This window comes from Trichoplusia ni, chromosome 8, assembly GCF_003590095.1.
Source record: "Trichoplusia ni isolate ovarian cell line Hi5 chromosome 8, tn1, whole genome shotgun sequence".
Lineage (NCBI taxonomy): Eukaryota > Metazoa > Arthropoda > Insecta > Lepidoptera > Noctuidae > Trichoplusia > Trichoplusia ni.
The window spans coordinates 3,149,905-3,173,487 of NC_039485.1; the positions used below are offsets into that span (position 1 = coordinate 3,149,905).

The following is a 23,583-nucleotide window of genomic DNA, read 5'->3' on the forward strand; positions in this document are numbered from 1 at the left end:
TCTTTTATAAAACATGAGGCATTATTAAAGAATCAATATAGATGGCTTATATCTGCTCTTCACACAGCTGTAATCCTGTGTCAAAGGCGGAGTCGGGGATCCCTGATATAAAGCTAATAACGTTATATTGGTTACTACGAGCCTGTTTTATGATAATACTCAATATTTTGCAAGTAAACCGGGAAGAACATCGAAACCTTGTTTTAATATCGGTATTGGCTGATAAAACAATATATCGCTTGAAACATCGAGGTTAATTCAATTCTAAATCAAAATTTAGAGTATATTAAACCACGTCGAAGTTAAATGTTGAACAAAACATTCAAAATCAAATACAAACGAAATAACATACATTGTTCAGTTAATTACCAAACAACGGAGCGCAATTAGGTTTATCAACACACAAGAAAGTTTTATTAACTGTGTAACTATTTGCCATACCTGTTTATTTCATTTGCAACCCTCACCTATTTTTTTCATAGAACAAATAAGTACCGTATGGAGGGTGAGTTATTTGTTTTCTTGAGAAACGGCATACTATTGTTGTGCATTGTTCCAGCTAATGGGTCTAGTACACAGCTTGTTCGTGTTAATTGATCGTTATTATAATTAAGCTCAATACCTCACCTCCAGTGATTATGCAGACCTTTGATGACAGGTTTTGTTCTCAAATCAAGTGTGCGTATTAATGTGGTCACTGGTACACTGGATTGCAATTAATGTTACGAGCTGTTTGAGCAGGGCTGTTGCTGTTTCTAGAGCGAGAAAACACTACAGTACACCTAGTGGCGTCTCACTTCTACAAAGGCAACATAATATTTCGAAGCTGAAACGAAGTTTGTTTAGATCGTTAAACGAGGATGACAGATAATAGGTTCAGTCTACTTACTCAATAACAATTTCTTTAATAGATGACCGCATTACCTAAATTAACTTCACAAAAGATTTTATCAGCATCTACCTCAAACATGTCTCGAAGAAATTCGGTATCGGGTATCGGTATTTCAATATTAAAGTACAAGGTTTTAGAGCCCGGAACGAGAATTCATTGCCTTAAGATCCTGTCTAGGTAAGTTTTACGACGGTCTTAAAACAAAAACCGATACCTATGCGAAGTAACACTATATTTCTTGAAGGTTTAAAACACGTGAAAGTGGGCGAAACTACTAAAAAGGGAAGACTCGTAATGTTTTCCAATAGATTTAGTGTTAAGCTTTTATACGCTTGACTTGCACTAAACATTTCATACATGATTTTGATAAAACGGTTTTTGGTGAGTTTTTAATAAGTTCTATATATCATGATTTGTTTTAAAGGTTATGCTGATTTACTTGAATAACATGAATTGATTCCAACCTTAATTGGTTTCGATTCCAGTTAAATCTTAATTGAATGAAAACGCAGTTGAGAAAGGATCAATTCGATACCAGGAAGTAAACATCGACAAATAAACTTTAAACTTATTAGCCGAAGTTTAAATAAACCCATTGTGTATAAGCAAAAATCCGAACGTAACAAGTGAATCCGATTACAATGGACGAAACTTTTGCATCGTGGATTATACAAGCTTCCTGTTTGTGTCACGTGGCTGTATCGATGAAAGAACTTTGGAAAATTATTGGCGTTTCGTTCAAACGAATATACTTCGAGATGAACATGCGCTTTTACTTCATGAAGTTCAGTTTTATTTATGAGAACTTTTGGCAATATTGCTGTCTTTGGCAGGGTTTTTGTGCAATCAATTTTATTTGCATACATTGAAACTTTTGAAAATATAAGTAAATATTTATGCAAGACGTAGTTTTGAGTTCGCCTCAAAACAAATGTTCAAACACGTTAAGTGATTTAATGTGAGCTGAAAGTTGATATTGTAAAATTTATATAAACCTATCATTAGCAAAAAAAAAATAATTAAATCGATTCAGCAGATAATGCAGCAGAAAAATGGTACGATAAAAACAAAATAACATATCTGACTAATCATAATATATTTTATTTGATTCACCTTAGTTTACACTCCAGTCTAACTAAACGCACCCTAAACTTTCAGAGCGGTCACACTAATACAAGCAACCCTCCATTACCATCCATATACGTAGTGGAAAGTTTAAAAATTGAATTTCCCCCGACCCAGTTCATATTGTTCGGTTAATCAACGTTAATCTTGTTAGCAGTCGACGCGTACCTCGTGCAGTACATTTATCATGGCGAATCTAGTTAGTGTCTCGTCTGGGGAACAATGCTCCCACATATTAATACCATCGCGTCTTCTTCCGGGTTTTCTTGGCTGTAAAGCTGCATGCATAAAACGTTGATAAGGAAAGATCCTCTTTGTTCAAATCGTCTCATTTCATCTTCGTTTCAAGTTTTACTAAAGATCTAACGGTTGGTTAGCAAAAACTGAAATTTGTTTTTTTTTTGTTTTCACATTGGCCTTATATCAGACCTATATTTCCTTGATTCACGTAATGAATCAATTACAGCTTAATATAATTACGCAATAAATAAGACCCATACAACATATTACCTAATAATTATACCTACCCACCATTAATTATCTACCTAATCCTTGGATTACATTAAAACCTTTAGTGCCTTAAGTTGTAATTTAATGCTAAACACAATTTACTTAGTTATATGCTTAGTTTTAACGGGCATAGTAACAAATTAAGCAATCAAAGAAATACGTAATACCTATTCAGTAAAACTTTTATGTGATCATAGTCAAATTCTTCCGACGTTTATTTGTCTGGGCTGTCTACCTGATGCTATCTCCACATACATTAGCTTTGTTATAAAAGTTCTGACGGTTTTATGATCTCCCATAGATCCATTTCCGTTCCATATGAATATGACTCCATCATAACTACGATTATCATCCTAAACCTAGTGCTGAACTTTACCCTATCTGCTATGACTAAGTATTTGTTATCTTTATGAACAGCGCCAGCCTGCTTTAGTCACTTCATTACACCGAGCCTGCGTTTAACGAGGATCGCATGCAAATTGATGTTTGCAAGAAGAATTCCCTTTGCAATTAAAACAGAGTTCTTAATAGTTCCTATCACCACAAAAGCTAGGGAACGTGGTTACGTCAACGGTACTCCTAAATTCTGATATATGACCATTGAAATTGCCTTTGTATTGTGTCTCGTACTCTACATTTATCATGTCGAATCTAGCTGCCGACATGTCCCGCGAACAAAGCTTCTTATTTAACGACGCTATATTATTGAAGACTAGCTATAACCCGAGCTACTTTGTGCTATTTTCCCGTTATTACATAAAAACCGAACAGCGAGTTAGTGTAGTTGTTAAAGGAAGTTATGACAGCACATTTACCGTTGTTACTTGTTTTGTTTTTATAGAGAAACATTAAAATCATCATATTGTTGTATTGACTGGGGGTAGACGGAATATTGTTGCTATTAAATCATGCTCGTTCACTTTGAGAGATTGGCAGCTTTACATATCCTCTAGTACTTATCCGATGGACACGTTTGGATTTGCTTACAGTAGCGGCCTGTAGGGTAGGCTGATGTTCAGATGTGTACATTTACAGGCTGATTCATACGAGGATAAGAGCCCATCGACTAGGAAGCACCACATTAACCCGTTTCCCGGCAAACAGCGCAACAACGAAAATAGAACTAGGAAACCTAACGAGAACTCAGGCATTAGTGCTTATGGAATTTATGGAAAGAGCTTAATGGTAAAGGTTGGTAAGTTAAGACAATGATTGAAAAGGTGATTAATGGAAGAATTCGTGGAAAAATAATACCTTCAACCCTTGAACTTCCGAATCAGTAACGAGCACCCAACAAAGACAATCCTTAACTGAATTGAATATAAATTCCATCCGGTTCACATTCATCTCCTTCGAAACAATGACCGGCTGTGATTCAATTAAAATTAGATTTTAGTTTGCTAGGAAACAATTAAATGAGAGATGGCAGTTCCCTACCGCTTCAGTTACATAAGTCAAATTAAAATCAATTAATTGAAAGGGTTCAAGACCATTTACGGTCAGAACTTATGTCAAGGATTGCTTCGAGATCCAATCAAGTTGATTACAACGAAATCAATCTATACCATTAAGCTTATAATATTTTAGCGTTATTTAACTTTGAGAAAGTTTTGTACAGTAATAACGAAGCTTTAAAACGTAACTGTTGTAGAATTCAATTGGTTGAAAACAAACTGATTTATGTTCATAGATGAAAATATCTGCAGTGGCGGTAACTTTGTAAATAACTTGAATCTATAATTTATACGTTTGTTCGCAAGTCGTACAAACGGTGACGATTTTCAACATCACAAAGAAACTCGCTCAATTTAAGTTCTACAGTTCGAGATGGCAAACTAATCTCGGAGTGCATTTAAGGCGGAGTCAAACGCAGTATCTAAGCTTAGGTCAGCATTCAGGGCATGTGGAGGCCACAATCTAAAGTCGTTAGCGTTTGATTAATGAGCCGGCGAGCGTTCGGATTATGCGCTAATTCCGCAGAAAAAACCCTATCTCGAGTTGAAAATAACCGTCGTCCAAGTCGTTTTTATTTGAAACTTTTTAAATTTAATACGAAAGAATGTTGAGAGTTCTATGCTTAATTTACAGGATGGAGTGTCGGTTGAATATTAAACAGTTGAAATTAACTTCGAAAGATGAATTACGTTTGTTTTATTTCTGTAATAAAACTTACGTGGTTTACATTTTTAATTTTTGTTAAGAATTACTTTACTCGTTTCGCGAATTGATTTGATATTAACAAATGCATTACCAAACATTTTATGACACGAGTTCAGTTATATTGGACTTTGTAACACATTTTAGAACGTACCATGTACATTTATAACAAATCAATGAAAAATGATAAAATAATAAAAACTATCCACGCTCTACTAAGTATCCTTATCCAAAATATTATCCATATAATGTAATACATCAGAGAAAAGCATGCAAAACGAAACAAATGCAATATTAAAACGAAATCCACTAAACGTAACATCAAAACTGAAATTTCAAACAATATAAAAGTTTGGAAAGACGTAACATTTCTCAACTCGCTCCTCTAACACAACTGAGACACGAGAATCCAGCATATGACGCACTTCAAGACATATTTCTCATGGACGTGTTACAAACAGATGCTGCTTGGAATTTTTTAACATCCCCCTATATTCTCTCGTTGAGTCCAATACAGAAAACTTCATGAAACTGCTGTATAAATTAGCATGTCCTATGTTCTTGACTTGTGATGATAATTTGAAGTGATAACCTTTATAAGAACAGGTCTCATTGAACGTGCTATGTATGCCAAAAGAAAAACGATGCTATCATTTCATTCTTCCGAGAAACCTAATTACATTCGTTTGGTCTTTAAATTGGATGATTACCTTATTCACGACCAGCCTTCCGTAAGATTGTTGGCCGCATTTCAATATCCAGAAAAACCTACAAACACGCCCCATTAATTTTGCGGGGAAAACTAGGTTAAGGAAAAACTGGAACTGTGCTATACGAGTACTAGACTGCAGTATTTTCTGTAATGTTTGTGAATAGTATGATATTTCTACTTAAGTATAAGTCGTCACAGTAATAACTTGTCTTGTTTTTACAGCGTTTGTGGGTCATGTTTTAGGTCAAAAGGTCGTATTAGAAAATCTCTTAATCAAACTAGGAATAATGGTTGAAACACAAGGGGACAAACATTTCATCAAACGATAAGGCTTCCAAACTTGATCCCATTCATTAAATGAAATAGGGTTGACACTTCGGAAAGTTTGTCGGATAAATTATATTTGCGGGGAACGAGTGAGTGCAGTATTCATTAATAATGTGTTAAGTTTAGGCATACAAAGGAGGCTTATTTTAATTGTTTGAATGTTTTGTTAAAAGAGAGAAGCATTAATGAATTGTTGAGGCACTTTATATCTGCTTAGAAGGTTTATCAGGTACAAAGTTTCGTCATGAAATCCGAGTCGGTTGGTGATGTGTTGACTTGTTTTCAAGACAGTAATTGGCTTTAAACACGGGAATGTGATCATGTCAGTGTCTTTAATTGAAGTTGTTTTATAAACCCTTGGTCGCGAATTAAACATCTAACAAGGCATTTATGAGGAATTCCACGCATTGAATTACTGTATGTGATACGTGGAGATATTGCACCTACCTTTGTGCTATAGACATTAGCCGTGAATCCATATAAGTATAGGACTTATAGGCCAAATAAATTTTCCGTCACCTGATATAGCACGAACAGCGTATTACTTAGGCATAATGACTATAGGTGTCTGAGTATTGTTCCTACCACGTATTGTAATTCAATTCAATGAGCCATTCCGCGCGAACATCTGCTTTACAGCGCGATACAGGTAATGTACTGAACACAACGTTACATCACCGTAATATATTTGGGTACTTTATCAAAGGAGGATTGAGTGAGCTTTACCTGCACAGAGAATAGAATCCATGTACACCCATTGAATGAATCCTCGTATTTTCTACATCCATTACAGAGAACAGGGGACGTCGAAAGGCAACGAGACTATATTCGGACGGACTTACGACATTTCAATGAAACTCGGAAAGGTTTATTTTCCTTTTTGATAAATATTCATTAGTTCGAAACGAACGGGGATTTCTGTGGCAGAATTTGATTAACATTTTGTAGAACAAATTGTAGCAATATGTTCCGTAGAGTCCGGCTTTTACCGAAGAATAGCCGAGCACTCTGGGTGTAGGTATCAAGCGACTAAGGGATTATGTCACGTAAACACAACACGCTGAGCGCTAATATCACAATGGTGCGAACACCAATCTCTTTGTCTAAACTAAGACCGTTAATAGAATTGCTACATCCGTAGATCCGTGTTGAGCGGAGAACACTTTGTCTTGGCTTAGATATAGATACTACAGAGCACTGGCTGTAGGTCTCACTTTAGGAGAATACTATTTGGATCTATTTTTACGGTTCCTTACCAAAAGGGTAAGAACGGAATGGAAATGAGGTTCAGCTATCTGTCCGTCCTTCCATCACCACTCATCTCACGAATCGTAAACTAGATAGTTGATATATATATCAATTACATACATAAAATACTGTTGTCGCTATAATAAACAATTATAAAACAAAGATCTTAGTTTAAAAAACGTTGTTTCGGACAAATTAGAAGGAGAGTATGCAAAATTGGTAAGTCAACAGATTTGTTTTCTTTAGCCTACGGAAATCTGTGTCGCGAGTCCGACTTGCATTTGATCGATTGTTATGTGTATTGTGAGAGTAAGCTCGCCGTTAGTAGACGACTAATTACATAACGTTGACGTTTTATATCGCTAAATGGTTTAATTACGCTGCAGGTCGTAACACTTTTATGTTCCAAAGCATAGCTAAACTATTAATTTTAAAGATGATTTATTTTATCTACATCTATACTAATATATAAAGCTGAAGAATTTGTTTGTTTCAACGCGCTAATCTCAGGAACTACTGGTTCAAATTGAAAAAATATTGAATTGGCCATTAATCGAGGAAGGTTTTAGGTTTTACGCTGCGACTAATAGAAGCGAAGATACAACGGAAAATGTGGAAAAAACAGGGCAATTATACATCATAACTTATATCTCCTTACCACGCGGACGAAGTTGCGGACAACAGCTAGTTCTATAATAAAATTCCACAACTCTTTGCTCGTACTCTACTCATCCTTCACATCCATCCACCTTTTCTTTAGCACCTACTAAAGAATTCTCAACAGCACCAAAATTCAAATATTATTTTTCAGGAGTTTTCTCGCTGCGCTTAAAATTCTGGCACTAATTTGGTCGACCAAATTGAGTCTCAGGCAAACGACATCACGTTAAAATAAAGGCAAATAGTCCTAAGCCTGATGTCCGTTCCACCATTCCTCTTTTAGAACAATAAATCCCAACAGTAACCCTCGATTTTCCTGTTTTAGGTCCACCCGCAGGGGAAACGTACTCTTTTACACAATAAAATCTAGACTGATGCGGACGCTCTCGGCCGTAACAGGCGTACGGGCCCCATCCGCATGGGAGAACGAATCAAAGGGTTCCTAAGTGCATAGAGGTGTCAATAGAATGGACTACGAAATGTAAATAAAGAAACAAGACTGGGATAGAAATGCGCGCTAACCATGCTCCAGTTGCGTGCAATCCATTCTCTTTATTAAACTCGTTTGGATTGTGAGACTCAGTTCTGTGATGACTGCACGAATTTATTTCTAGAATATAACAAAATATTGGTACCTTTATTTATTAAATAATAAAAAAAAAATTTAATATAAATTCTATCGTTGTCGATATTTTGCATCCTGTTATGATACAAAATCCTCTGAGTTACCAACTATTGGTTTCAGGACTTCAGGTCCATCAGCTTAACAGGAAAGTGACTTTTGGGCAAAGCTGAAACAAAAGAAGCTGCTTCTCCGATAGTATTAATTAGCGTTTTTTTAAGAACCGTGGCCATTTCAGCCGGCTTGCACGATCCATATTATATACATTTTGCCAATATCCTATAAATTACTAAATACTTTGGTTGCCCGGTTTGTTACTAAGCTAGCGGAGAGCTTTTCTTCTCTTTAGACTAAGTACCTTCTTTACAGGAACATTTCAGCATCAGCCGACACTTTGTGCAGGTTTATTTGGTACGTTGAATTATTTTATTTATGTATTTAGTAGTTTATTTACACAAACAAAAAACAGAACATCAAAGAAAATATGTACGAGGACTGCGTAGTAAAAACTCTCAGTCAGAATTGCTATATTGTAAAGTGAAGAATCCTGCTACAATAAACAAAGAAATACTATAAACTATGTTCATCATGAAACACTCAAACGAGGATGGCACTAAAAATATAGCGCCCAATTTAATGAAGTATAAAACTTCACATATTCATGGCGAGATGAACAACACCCGCTTTTATCTACACTTTAAAACTTTCCAATAAAATCGTCCAATATTTTACAGGTATCGCTGCTGTTGTACTAGTCAATAGGGGTGTAAAACTTTATGATACTTTTATCACAACAAAGAAAACGAGGCCAATATTCAGATTCACAGCCACGTCCTAGACTTTATATTATATAGATTCAAGTCTGTCGTGCAACCATGAATTTTGAAGAACAGCCCCGGTTCGCTTTGTTGTTTGCAAGTCCGGTTTACATTGATAATAGGAATCGTAGAGAAATGCTACAAGTCCAACACTACAGACGGTAGAATTTATTTATTTATTTACAGTTCCTGTACAAAAAAATGTCCAATTGTGGACTTCATGCCAGAGCCATTCTCAACTAGTCAATAATTTTAAGTTCCCAAAATTTCATGGACGATTGACATGTATCTTTTAAAATACATGTAAGTACTATCTATGTTAGAACGCATGAAATAAAACAACGCATTTTAGAAACCGCTGCAATGAAAATTAATGACACGTAATTAGTGCTACTAGCTCTACGTCACGTCGCGTTCTCGGCCAAAGTTAAAAAACAACAAGACTAAAATAATTATATAGTTTCAAACAATTTTAAAATTTATTACGCCTTAACATACACGTGGTTTTGTGTTACAGCTTTTTTTTGAAGAAGTCAGAGGATACTCAACATTGGGGTTTTCGTCAACTATCTGCAGTTGACCAAAGAACCATAAAGTTAGAAAACACGAGTGCAAAAAATAAATATAGCTTTTAGAGCAAATAAGGATATAAAACCCTTACAATTCCCATCCCAATAACTAAAACGGCGACATGCCCTCAATAAACCCTAAAACCATAAATACAAAAACCCTGAAACTAAACGTATAGTTTGATCCTTCAATCTCGAACGATGCATTTCCTAGCCTTTTCGTGAATAAGTAAAACACGACACCCAAGAAACCTGTCCATCATTGTGAGCTATGTGGTGACCCCACTAAAACATGCAAATGACGAAGTACGGGGGTACAATATGAAACTTTCACAAGGCCGCCAAGTAAATATTGTACATACAAGGTATGATTTGATACACTTATGTGAATTCGTTTTCCACGCGCGTAGCTTTGATATTGTAAGGAACAAAATGTTTTTTGTGTACCTGTGCTTTTCGGGCTTCCTTTTACATTACGATAAAAGAATGTATTCGTACATCCTTTTTTGTATAAGAGTTATGTTTTAGTAATATATTCATACTAAGCTATTCAGATACAAAACCCAAAGTGATGACGGCTAGCCCATTTTTGGAGGTCACCACGCCAAACCCACCAACGCGACGTGTCGCGGGTTCGAACTCGGTAGGACAAGCGTATGTGTGATTCACAAATTCGTCTCCTGAATCTGGGTGTCTATGTGCATATGACGTGAATGTTTGTGAAACCCCCGTGCAAGAGTCAATCTTTTCTCTTGAACCAAAAAAAATGCTAATTAGCTTTCGTACCGACACATGAGAAAACTAACTAAGTAGCACATGTGTTTGTTATAAAACGTCATATAAAAACAAAATGGAGGCACCCTTAACCCAGTCAGGGAACCTATCAAAAACTATCGTTCTAAAATTCAACATACACGACGGAAGAGCAACTTTCCACTCGTAAAACTTTCAACTCCACACTCTATCAACTTTACGTACAAAATAAAGACTATCAGTGGGATAGTTACCTTCGAGACCGTTTCAACAGAAATCTATGTTGTTTATGCTCTCAAGTTATAAACAACGTAGGATATGGATATTGAATTTTGTTTGAATAAGACCAGCCACCAGCCACCGGGCTCATTCAGAATTCCCGACACGCGCGGTCTAATAAAACTTTTGTAAGGGGATGAAATATTTTGTAAATATACGTAAGATCAATAAAATTGGTTCCCTGTGTACAACGATTTTGTGGTGGACGTGACGCGTGAGCTAAGTTAGTCGTGCGAAGGTAGTTATTGTTTTATTTGAAGGTACGGATCGTCTTTGACTAGTGTGTACTAGATTAAAGGCTTTTCAGTTCTATAGCAGTTATTATTTGGGAGCCTTATAAATGTAAGATTCAGCTGCAGCAAAAAAAAACTGATATCATGAACGATATGAATATATAATTCTCGTCGACTCCAGCTTGCTTCACAATTATGAAAGTGATGACGTCTATTCTATTTTAAGAATAAATGTTTGTATTGGTTTCGTTTGGGTGACAAAGCAATTCTTGTGTAGGTCCCCCCCCCCTTTATTTTCATTTGTCAACCACTATCGATTTATGAACGTAACGTTGCTTAACTTCGATTTATATTTAGATTTTCCTGCCGCAACAAATACATACATCATCATACAGACGGACAGTACGGACAGACAACAGAGCCTCAGTAATAGAATTTCGTTTTTACATTCCATTCGATTTCATAACCCTAAAAATGTACAATGTAAAAATGTTATTGACGTATATGCATTCTTTGAAAATATTCCAAAATGAGACAACGCATCTAACTTACACCTCACATACATAGCAACCTTTTTACAGTAGACATAAAACTTGGCAAATACATTTTATTACATACAGCTAGTTTTTCTGTTAGCTATTTTAACAAGGCAACAGGTGGTCCATATCACAACGGTTATATCTCTCTGACACCTTACGGCTTTCGAGGTATTTCAATATTCGATTCGGTTGTGCAAATATTTAATAGAGGATTGTGGTTACTTTTTGCGTTAACGTAACTAAGGTGTAGGTATTCATGTCAGTGTATTTTACGTTACATTGTTATTGGCCTGAAATGGTAATCGAATTACAATTTAAACGAGATGGTATTCTTGGTTTGATGTATGGAACTTTGAAGTACTACATAATACTTTTTTTTGTACTCATACATTGTACTAGACCATGTTTGGTGGTAATAGGTTCGTATATTAAATGCCCTCTATAAAGTGATTTGACAGAATCAAAATGCTGTCATAGTTCTGTTTTTATTTGTCTTTGACAAAAAGGATGAATCGCGAATTATATTCTTTCCAATATTTAACACCGTATAATATATAAAACGATAGAACTATTAAACCTTGGCACTCATACTCGACCTTAAGTACAATATTTAGTGATTCAGCCATAAAACAATGCGTTTACCTATACCGTGTTTTTCAAATTTCTCAAAATTTGTTCTGAATATATCCTCTTGATTTTCTTATTGCTGTTGGTTGTGATCAATTGAAACACATGACGCAATTGACCATATGTAGTGAAGTACTGGTGGCTAGCGAATCTTAAGGATATTAGAAATTGTCCCGAAGGTAGCGAGAACCCCGTTTTTTTTTTTGAATAACTTAAAAAATAGATTCTTAATTTACGAAAGATCTATAAGACGCCTCAAAGTAAGGTAAGGTGTCTGGAATCAGCATTGCCATAAATAGCGCAACGAATAACACCTTTCTAAAGCGCGATCCGCATTCACGATCCGCACCACCCATTAAAAGCCGATCTCTGTTCATTCTAAGGCATATGTTCTCTTTTTTTCCCGAGGAAATACCTATAGACTCCGCCCTGGGGAAGGCGGAGAGGTGTGCCGGACTCGTACCGGCTAAAACCTCCGGAGACCTTCACGATTCCCTTGTACCTGAGATCACGGGAACGCAATATAAGCTATTTCGGAGGGTATTATATTCGCCTACCTTGATATGCGGCAGCGCCAGCAGGCGGCGCAGCTCGTGCACGGCGGCGGGCGCGGCGGGCGCGGGCGCGGGCGCGGCGCCGGGCGGCGGCCCCATGCGCAGGCGCGCCGCCGCCTCCAGCGCCTGGCGCCCGCGCGCGCGGCCCTCCGCGGCCGGCGCGCGCCCGCTCGTCACTACTACTGTGCACGCGATGCGGTCGTATATCTACAGAGAGATAATGTATTGTTATGAGTGTTTATTTAAAATATGAGTGGTGGCCAGATAGTTAGATAATATAGAAACAATGCTTGAATATTTGTTACTCAGTGACTTTAGTGTGATTCTGTGATTTGCGACCCCGCAGCGTCAGCTCATGATAAAGGACTCCGGTTGGGTCCAAAACTAGTTGGGTAATATCGATAAATACGCGTCAGTAAACCGTTGCATCATTGGATAGTGATTGAAATACTGTTTATTGTTGAAAAATAAACAGTTTGGTAAGCATATTAACAAATATTGAACGTAGAGCTCCAAGCTGAATAATTAATTACAATCATTGCATTTAATTACAAAAAAACAGTCATGGATCTATTTTCTATTCTTATGATATATTTATTTTTACTTTATTACTGATCATTATATAAATTTACCTCTAAAAGAGCTCTCAACTGTAGGTCATCAAGCACGCTGTGGAACAGATCAGGATCCATAACAGTCGGCCCGTCTTGCAGAACCGATACATCGTCCAAGGACTCCACAATCAAATTCACAGCTGTAACAAACAGTCATATGAAAATAGAGCTGAAAAAAAAAAGCACAAATCCTAAGGTTACAAAGCCGTTGTTATCGTTTGTCTTGTTCACCGTCACTAGATGGCGCTATTTGAAGTAATAGTCTAAAACAGCGCCATCTATGATATTTTAAACCAACTACGAAGACGACTCGTGTTTCTACTTTGACTCTCTAGTTTATCAACGTCGCCACGTTCGGCGGATGTAGTCTTACCCATTAACTATACCATTTTTTGTATACAATTTCACAACCATTACCTTGAATATAGGCCATAAAGATATTCAGACTATTATAAATCCACGAGTTTTGTAATACACTACTTTCAACAACAGCAACACAGTATACAGATTATATTACAGTTTTTTTTCAATGAACACTTCCAGACATATTTTTACTATAAATAGTTGATAGACTACGACTTACCAGCGGCATTAGCCTCTTCTAGCAACACGGCCCGTCTAGCAGGTTGTTCTTCATCTTCCTCATCATCGGCGGCGGCAGCGGCTAACGTAGCGGCGCGGAGTCGGCGGCGACTGTTGAACTTCTTGAGTTCTTCTACAGTACCCGCTAAGTGAATGCGGTTCTGTTTCTCGCGGTCCTGTCATAAATGTTCATTTGAGGAATAAGTTTGCAGTATTATTTTGTTAAGAGTTGGTTAAACTGGTACTACATTGTAAAAACTTCTTCGGTGTCTTAAAATATCTCAATTATGTTTGCATCTTATATAAAATCCTTATGAAGTATAGAAAGAAAATATATTTACATTAATTATTTTGTACAAACTAGATAACATCTGCCACTTCCAGTTGAGACAAACTGAAAGTGTAGTAACTCATACTTACGAACAACGAAAAAAGATAGCTCTTTTTTCCAGTTTGTCTCAACTGGAAGTGGCAGATGTTATCTAGTTTGTACAAAATAATTTCTCGCTCGGATTGGATGCGTAAGACTGGGAGATTTTGGGCAACTTGAAGGAGACCTATGTCCAGCAGTGAACCGCGATAAGACCGTTGATTGATATATTGAACTGTTGGTACAATCGATTATCAGTGTCGTTCATACGTACCCTTATCCATCGATGATTGAGAACTTCTTGTATATTGATTCTTTGAGTGTGGTCTACAGTTAGCATTCTCTGGACGAGATCCTTCGCGGCATCGCTGACGTCATCCCAAAGAGGAGCATCGAACTGTTACAAACAAAAACACGTTAAACGAGTAGGTAAAAAAGGTCTCGAACAAATAGTTTGTAAAGCTTTGCGATCTCTGCCAAGGAATTTCATCCGTGCGTAGCGGGATGTAACATGCTCAAGACGCCCCGACTCAAATCAGGTCACACAAATGCTTGTCTTAAGCGAAACCGCGACATGTCACAAATAGATTTAGCGTGGTGCTTATACCGCGTGTAGTCTATTAGTATAAAATAGTCGTTTAATTTAGTCTGATCACGTCTTCTTTAATGTAATAAATATAATTTGTCATTGGTGACTTTTCAAACAAAAAATACAGACACTATTACTACATCTTCGTACAAGACTTCGTCCTAAAATATTACTTGGATCTGTCTTTCTACGTCCAATAGACAGATCCAGGAACTTGTAAAAATATCTTACCCTCAACCGTCCCCGACAGATAGCTTCAAACAATCTCTCCCTCGTGCCAGTAAAGGGTAGATACCCCACCAGTAGGACATGCAATAGTATCCCAGCCGCCCATACATCGACCGGCTTCCCGTACAACTGGCTCGACACGACCTCCGGAGCCATGTAATGTGGAGTTCCGATGCGACCTGGAATATCATCAAGTTTAGGATAGTTTGTATGGATATTATGTGTTTGCGAAATGGGGTAATGTAAGCTGGGGTAAATATGATCAGAACAGTGAAAATATATTTTATTTTTATTTTACATACAGATTTATTTTTATTTTTACATTAATACAAAGATACCTATTTTTTAATAAACCCGTTTAATCTATTTCGGTAAAGATAATCAAAAGTATTATCGTTTTACCCCAACTTACAAAATTGTGAATGAATTATTATATTTTAGTAACAGAACCGTTTATATTTACAACACCAAATTCTTAGTAGCCAATGACAGAACATTTTAAACGCCAGTGGCGCCATTAGTTACAAATTCCCAAATAGTTTTCATGCTCTAGACCTTCACCTAATAGTTTATAATTTTATATTTTTAAATAACTTCTTCAAAATATGACTTCTGTAAAGTTTCAAGTTGCTTAACAAATATATCCGACTGAAAACCTTAACTTTTATAATATTGACTTATTAACACAATTTTCTATTTTTACCATATTTACCTAGGTAAAGGGTAAACTTTACATACTTAAAACCATTGAGTAAACTTACCATATTCTATAAATATTAACAATTAACCAACACCAGGATAAGTGTTATAACTAATAGTAAGAAGTTACGTGATAGTGCATCGTTTATCTTGATACAGGATTCAGTGCAGAATAGATTTACAGCGTGTCATTACACTAATATATTAATATTTATTTAACATCATATATTGAATTTCAATTTATTTTAGATCTATATTTTATGGAAATTACGGGATTTTTTCAATACATAAGACTTTGCAATCTATTACTTTTTGCTCGTTACATCTAAATAGCTCTGTATCACATTGAAATGGAGAAGAAATACTAATATTCGAGCTTTAGTTATGCACAAAGCATGTGCGTTAAGCAGGTAGGCGTACACATAAATAATGTTTTTATAATGACACTACTAACTACTTCAACATACTCTACTAGCTCTATCGCGCCGCAAAGCGACTGCAAGGAGAATTCTGATATTCAATTCCTATGTAACACTTACTTCCAATAACTAAAATTATTTTTACACACATTTTATTTATAACTTAAGTTTTATTAGTGATTTATTCACAGCATTTTAATATGAACGTAAACAACACCAAAATTATAGAACGGGGTAAGAACGATCAAATGTGTTAATATGAACAAAATGTGCCATTACTTGAAAATCGACTGATACTGTGATTGGAAGCGACTGTCTGTCGTAAAAGACATTATGGTGACATCACGAAATAAGGTACTGGTTCCACTCTAAACAATTATGGGCAAACATCAACAGCAAAATTGGATTTTATGCGCTTTGAAGTGTTTTTTTTTTGCCTTTGACAAAAAATTAGACTAATTATATAAATGCGAAAGTATGCGAGTGTGTTGAGTTTGGGTGTGTGTTGGTTACCTCTGCACGCCCAAACGGCCGGATCCATTATCAATGAAGTTTGTACGGGGGTGTCGGCTGACTGCAGCTGACCCCTTGAGTATACATATGAGCTCCTTTAATCCGACTTAAAGGAGGGTTACCTACATCCAGGCGGCGAAGCTACAACAAAACTAATTTGACATAGAAAAAAAATCCTTACTTAATTAAGTACGGCTAATTATCATATTTTTCTAGGGTTTCATGGAGACGTATGCAGGTAATTTTCTTTGACATATCAAATAAAACTAATGAAACACCCAACACCAATAAAAACAGCAGTCTGAAGAAGTGTAGAGGGATGAAGGGATGATTTAAGTTGATTAACAAAGTAAAATTGTGAGCTTGAACGAAATCTATTAGTAAGAAAACTTAATATTGTAGAGAGTGGACCAAGTACCATTATATTAAGTGTGAATGTGAGACACAGTGCTGATGGTACCGCACATGTCCATGCATTGAGGGCACTCCAACCGGACGTCTCACCGTACTCGTCTGATTTCAGATAGGCTTGGCCCATCGGACCCATTAGCGGGCGAGTGTCCATCACCAGTTCTGTATAATACAACCTACTGTCATCAACTAGATACTGTATATTAATCAAAAGTTGGTAAATAGTAGTTGTAGGTGGTAAAGTGAGTTTTAATGTTGAGTATTTAGAGTTTTGTTTTGCCTAAACATTTATACAGCGGACAAAATAACTATTTATCACATATGTAGAGCACACAACCAATATTATTCAAGAATTTCTTGTATGCTTAGGCCAAACACGTTTAGATAACAGTTAATGGTTTATGTCGGTGAACTAAAGTCGAAGAGCACGAATAGAATCTTTACTTTACATTATTCAAAATGGATAAACTATTAAATTGATTTTACGAAAAAAAAATAACTACAAGCACAAATAATTGATGATAATATATAATATAAAAAACGCCTACACTACGTGTATATTTGTATGACAAGCGAAACATCACTTATTCGTGCTTTGCCCATTAGATTAAACTATAACAAACCAAGCTTATCAAAATTATTACCCTTGAACATTACTAGCGTATACATAAAATAAAAAAAATAAGTGGCAATGACAAATTGCAAGTAATGTGGGTTAATACTATTCTCCTACTATTTTACTATATCAAACAATTATGTTTTATTGATAATTTAATCTTTCTTCTTAACCACGTAGTTAGCCTGGTTTAAGGGACTATCAAAAGATTAAATCTTTCACGTCCTTAAATATGAATTATTTTAAATGATCTTATATCCTGTCCTCGCAAAAACATCTACTGATCATAACCCCAATCAGTTTGACGAAGCAAAAACAACAGGCACACCTTATTTAATAACGTTTTGAACTACTTATTATAACCTAAATTGGTTTTAATGAACAGAAGATTCAATGAAGTTATTAAGTGATGCAATGGTTTACTCACGCATATGTATTACGATTGCCCAACTAGTTAGTCTGAGTAAACCATTCCATCATTCAATCATTAATCAGACTCACGATGCTTACTATAAAAAACGATTTATAATGAGGTTTGACCAGTCACTCAATATCTTCTCCCATTCATTAATCTCGTCAGTTGTCCCCACTATAAGCTAGATAGTAGGGTCCTTATCCCTGGCCACTTAATATTTTTCTCCAGTTTATTCATCTCGTCACAAAGTCCCTTGTATTAACTAGATAGTAGGATCCTAATCCTCGACCCCTCAATGTCTTCTCCCATTCAGTAATTTCGTCAGTAAGTTATCCCCTGTCCCTACATTGGCCGTGAGTACGTACCGGGCGGCGCCCTGTGCGCGGTGGGCGTGGGCAGCTGCGCGGCGACGCCGAAGCCGCCGAGCTTGACGGGCGCGCAGTTGTCGCGGCCCGCCAGCAGCACGCAGTGCGGCCGCACGTCGCGGTGCACGATGTCGTTCTCGTGGCAGTAGCGCAGCGCCTCCAGGATCTGCCGCATGTAGTGGCTGCAACCACACGACACATGCTGAGGCCCAATAGCTTAACATTTAAGGGATGGAATGAGATATGTATGATATAATCCGGGGAAAAGTCTAATAGGTGCTGTTTGCTAACGCTCATTCAGTTATACAAAGGTTAAAAGAAAATATACTGGGGATTTTAAGTTTCTTTTTTCTTTCGTCTTTGACAGTATAGATATTGGGCACAAAATTTTGAGACACTTTTAAATAAAATGTGTTTTTTCATGTCATAAGTTATTGTTTTTTATCTTGGTATTCTAATAAAAAAATAAAATAACCTTTGATAATTTTGACCAGTATTCATTAATTAGATTAGATTAGAATAGATTAGAATATTCTTTATTGTACACCATGGAATTACAGCAGTGATTCTTAATACATACAATGTTAGGGTACAATGGCGGTCTTATCGCTAAAAGCGATATCTTCCAGACAACCTTTGGATGGACAGGAAAAATATCAGTATGTACAGAGGTAGGTGGTGCACTATTGTTAAAAACATGTAAAGGTATACATAAACATACATAACATAGAAATAAGAAATAAAATGAATACATACAATAATCAGATAATCAGTGTTTATGATGACTTTAAAGAAAGGATTAATACCAGACACATAAATAAAACTTTTGGTAGTACAAATAAACGCCAACAACGACACTGTATAATTAATCTATTAAATTGAAATTACCAACCCTAGCATTCATCAGGTCATAAAACATCATCTATTACTCACCATGCCACAGCCTCACTGTAGACGAAACCAGCGGTCGCTCTTCGAACAACTTCGAAGCAGAGATCAGAACCATCCATGCTGAAAATAGAAAGCAATACATTAAGTCTGCATACTTGACCAATTTTACATTTCTTCCTACTAGCTACATTGCAATACACACTCTATTACCTTTAAATAAGTATTGAAATGTATTAACAGACTACACACTTCACTAACCTAACATTTCTTTCTACTAGCTACATTGCAATACACACTCTATTGCCTTTAGATAAGTATTGAAATCAAATCGAATACTAATTTCCTGATACCTTATGGGGACATGTATGGGCCCCTTGAGATTACGCCATGAATATTAGCAGTAATAAGTGACTTTACTATAGAAAGAAATATCTTTTACATACAGAATGCCATTAAGATATACCTAACACAACTTTTTTACTTACTTGATTTGAATTTAACTGCAATTATTAGATCATTTATTGTTTAATAGTCATTTTGTATAACATAACAAGGGTCTATAATCTATTTAAAAAATACTGCTCTGTTTTTCTTTTCTCTCTTTTAACTTTTAATATTGTCATATTTTATCAAACAACAATAATTCATCTAAATGGAATTGTATGTATTACAAATTTTTGCAAAGAAAGCTAAGAAATAACTAGATATGATTCATTTTTCACTGAAAAAAATAAAACCGCAATTTCAAGGACATCATCTGACATAACCAAGACATGTTGCATCAAAATGACACTTAATTTAACAAGACTACTCAATCATATCTTCCTAAGTAAACACTTCAACCTTTATCTCTTTATAACCTGCAAACTACCTCTTGTAAAAAAAGAGTATTTGAAAAAACTTACTATTCGAACACCATGTATAACATTCCCTCCGAGCTGTATGTCTCCAACAACTCCACAATATGGGGATGCTTCAACATATGGCATATTGTAGCTTCTCGTTTCAAATCTGTAATAGATATATAATGTTTTGTTAGAATAAGAATTAAATATATATTTAAAAAATCTACTAAACTTTACACTGTTTACATTTTTGTGTCCTTCCCACTGTGTCCCCCTACTGGGGAAAAGAATCCCCCAAAGCCTTCCACAACCCTCTGTTTCTTCCCCTTACGTTCAAGATACTTAAAAATATATTATCAATTGTCCAATAAACAACTTATTAATGATCACCTTGACTAAGTAACCAATTAACTGGACTGATAAAATGTTTTGATGCGCTATAAAGATTTTGAGCAGGATTAACAAATACTTGTAGATCATACTTGAACAAAACAAATATGAAGACACGAAAATATCATTCATATCATGAATCATAATTTGAAATATCAATTGTCATTTATTTTCAAGTCATGCTCGACACACACATTATAGAACCGATGTAGAAAGTACCAATGTAGCATTAGACACATGATTTAAAGATTATTAATTAATTTCTGACAAAGCTATTAACAATTACCAGACAATTTTATAAACAAAACAATAGCCATTGTTAGCCATATTCAGCAATAAACAAGAATACATGATTTGCTATGAACTACTACATTTAAAAACAGAAGTTGTACCAATAAAGTTTAAGACACTAAAATTATTAAAATGTATTGAATAAATTATATTATCATGAATGTTTGAGAGGCCTTTGGATATTTAATCCGAAAAAGCTAATTTGTTTTGCAATCTCACATTACACATACAGTTGATAAACATAATTCTATACTGCACAGTACATGAATCAGGTTCTTAAACAGAAGGTGCAAGAAACATGTCATAAAAATATCAAAATGTCTAAGAAACAATCATATAGATTAATACAGATTACACATTACTTTTCAAAATAAATGTTGGTACATATGGGTAATTCTTATCTATCTAGTTTCAATGGTATCATACACTATTATGTACTACTAATATACAAATATAGTATAAATTACCTGCGGTACTAAGTCCAGGGCTGGCAGTGAAACGGGCCACATCCACAATCTTGACGGCAAACTGTTGGCCTGTCTGTCTGTGTACACAGCGACGCACAAGACTGAAGGGTCCCCTAGAAAGTGTAGATAAAAATCATGTAGTGTAAACTCTTACTATCTTGCTCACCTAAGAAATCAGTCTGGATTTTAAGACATTTAGGCTTTGGAAAAGTACAAGATATGATTATAATCCATGTGTTGATACATAGATTTGGGAAGTTTAAAATATATTATTTTTAAACAAGGCTTGTAAGGTTGTTTAGCCTTTCTAATTAAAACTCCTACAAAACCTTACAAGATAATGATGTCAAACAAAAGCATTATTCTGGTACTATAATATTCTTATTGGAAAATTCATTTAGCAGTTGACAGAGTCATTAATAACAAATACATTATGTGTATAGACAAACACATTGAATTGTTAGTTCTTATTATGTTTGTATTAATTTGAGATAAATTCTCAAGTCTTATTCAAAGTCTCGTTTTAAAGACGATTAACAAATTGCACCACCTGATTGATTCACTTGTGCTGTTTTTAGTATTTTAGATTTAAGTTGAACCAAACTATAATCATCAGAATGTTAGTAGTGATACAACTAAAACTGTTTTTATTTTAAAAAGTGAAAACATTAAGCTTTCAATCAAATATTTCACAGTTATGTTTACAAAGTGGTAATCGGAATCACATAGCAACATTTTCAAATCGTTCCAATTTTATAATTTTTGGAGGTAATCTGTAGTTGAAACTAAAAATATTCAGTATAATTTACTAAATATTATGTTATGATTTTAAAACTAACTATGTTTTTTTTATTATTTGTGTTAATACAGTTGGGTTTTGGTATATTTTCAATAGATTTAAATGTAATTATCAAGAAACTTTATTGTATAGCTAGTAATACATGAACACTAGCTGTTATCATGATGATTATGTTTAATTTAATCATGTCTATTCTTTCTGAATTTTCTATGATTTTAAATAATATCTAGATCAACTTTACTATAATGCATTACATTAATAGTTATCCAGTACCAAAAAAAAGAACAGACAAAAATATTCATGGATTAATTCCATGCAATTTGTAATTTGATACTTTTCATCTTAATTTTGATACAAAATTATTTGAAATTTGTTTTTTTCATGAAAACTCATTACAATTGGGAACAATTATCTCATTATAAATGTGTAATTTTTGAGTTTTTAGCTGGTGATAGCTAAATTATGCATTTGACAGAACTCGTAAATTAGAAGGTGCCTGAACGCGAGTTTTCCTCGCGCATTATTTTCGCAAATAATAATTAAAATATTTACTTACTTGCCAATAATCTCACACAATTCGTACACATCGTCGAAAAGCACTTCGTCCTCAGCCATTTTTCACACAAACACAGTACGCTACGTTTCAGAAAATATTATAAAATATCATTTTAACACAGCCTTCAAACCCGCCTGAGCAGTGGTTACGCCCAGAGACAGACTATTCGCACGTTTTATGAGAACACTAAATATTAAATGAACACGCAATGATATTTCAGTAGAAAGTCTTGTAGTTGGAACTGCAGTAGGATATTAATATCTTTGCCTAAACATAAAATGTTCATTTTACACAGTAAAATGATCTCATTCGCGATATTTTCCAATAAGACTCGTAAAAGACACTATTAAATTATTCTAATGTTGTGGAAGATAGTTAACAATAACACAATAAGTGCAGGTCAGTAAATTTTAGCAAAAAGTGCGATTACAACAATATAATTTATTTATTTCACAAAATATTCTTTTTATTTACTTTTGACATTCTGAGGGTTGCAAAAGTCCAGAATGAAGTTAGCAGCGAATTGTTAGAGATGTATGACCAGTTGTTGCCAGAGTAAAAAATATTTTACCCGACTCCCCGACTTTATTTATTAAATTGTGAATCAGCTCATGTGTACTGAACTTTAAACACTTTTAATTTATTAATATGTCTAAATACTTATTAGAATATTTTTGATGTTAAAACGTTTCGTCAGTATTGATTGCAAAATAAATAAATAATTATTTTATCATTTTGATTGCAGCGAAGCTACAGTCTAACACTGCAGCCGGAGTGAGGGTGATGTATCGAAAACTGCTTAAATTAAAACAGGTAGCTGGCTCAGTGGGTTCGGACTTGGAGGTGGAGGACCGGGTGTTGAGAATTTTGTGTAAAACAATGCTTTGTTTTGCAAAAA

At 35.2% G+C, this 23,583-nt stretch overlaps 1 protein-coding gene across 1 annotated transcript in view; it reads right to left on the reverse strand.

Annotated features, from left to right (window-relative positions):
• Positions 1-23,284, reverse strand: part of LOC113496741 (peripheral plasma membrane protein CASK-like) — a 50,363-nt gene extending 27,079 nt beyond the window's left edge. Inside the window, exons 1-11 of the mRNA XM_026876060.1 lie at positions 22,686-23,284; positions 21,331-21,443; positions 20,243-20,348; positions 19,380-19,457; positions 18,447-18,628; positions 17,144-17,212; positions 15,012-15,187; positions 14,466-14,588; positions 13,823-13,997; positions 13,258-13,379; positions 12,629-12,832 (exon numbers count right to left, since the gene is read on the reverse strand). Coding sequence (XP_026731861.1) covers positions 12,629-12,832; positions 13,258-13,379; positions 13,823-13,997; positions 14,466-14,588; positions 15,012-15,187; positions 17,144-17,212; positions 18,447-18,628; positions 19,380-19,457; positions 20,243-20,348; positions 21,331-21,443; positions 22,686-22,744 — 1,407 coding nt within the window. The 5' untranslated portion in view covers positions 22,745-23,284. The remainder of the gene's footprint in view (positions 1-12,628; positions 12,833-13,257; positions 13,380-13,822; positions 13,998-14,465; positions 14,589-15,011; positions 15,188-17,143; positions 17,213-18,446; positions 18,629-19,379; positions 19,458-20,242; positions 20,349-21,330; positions 21,444-22,685) is intronic.
• Between the last annotated feature and the right edge of the window lie 299 nt (positions 23,285-23,583).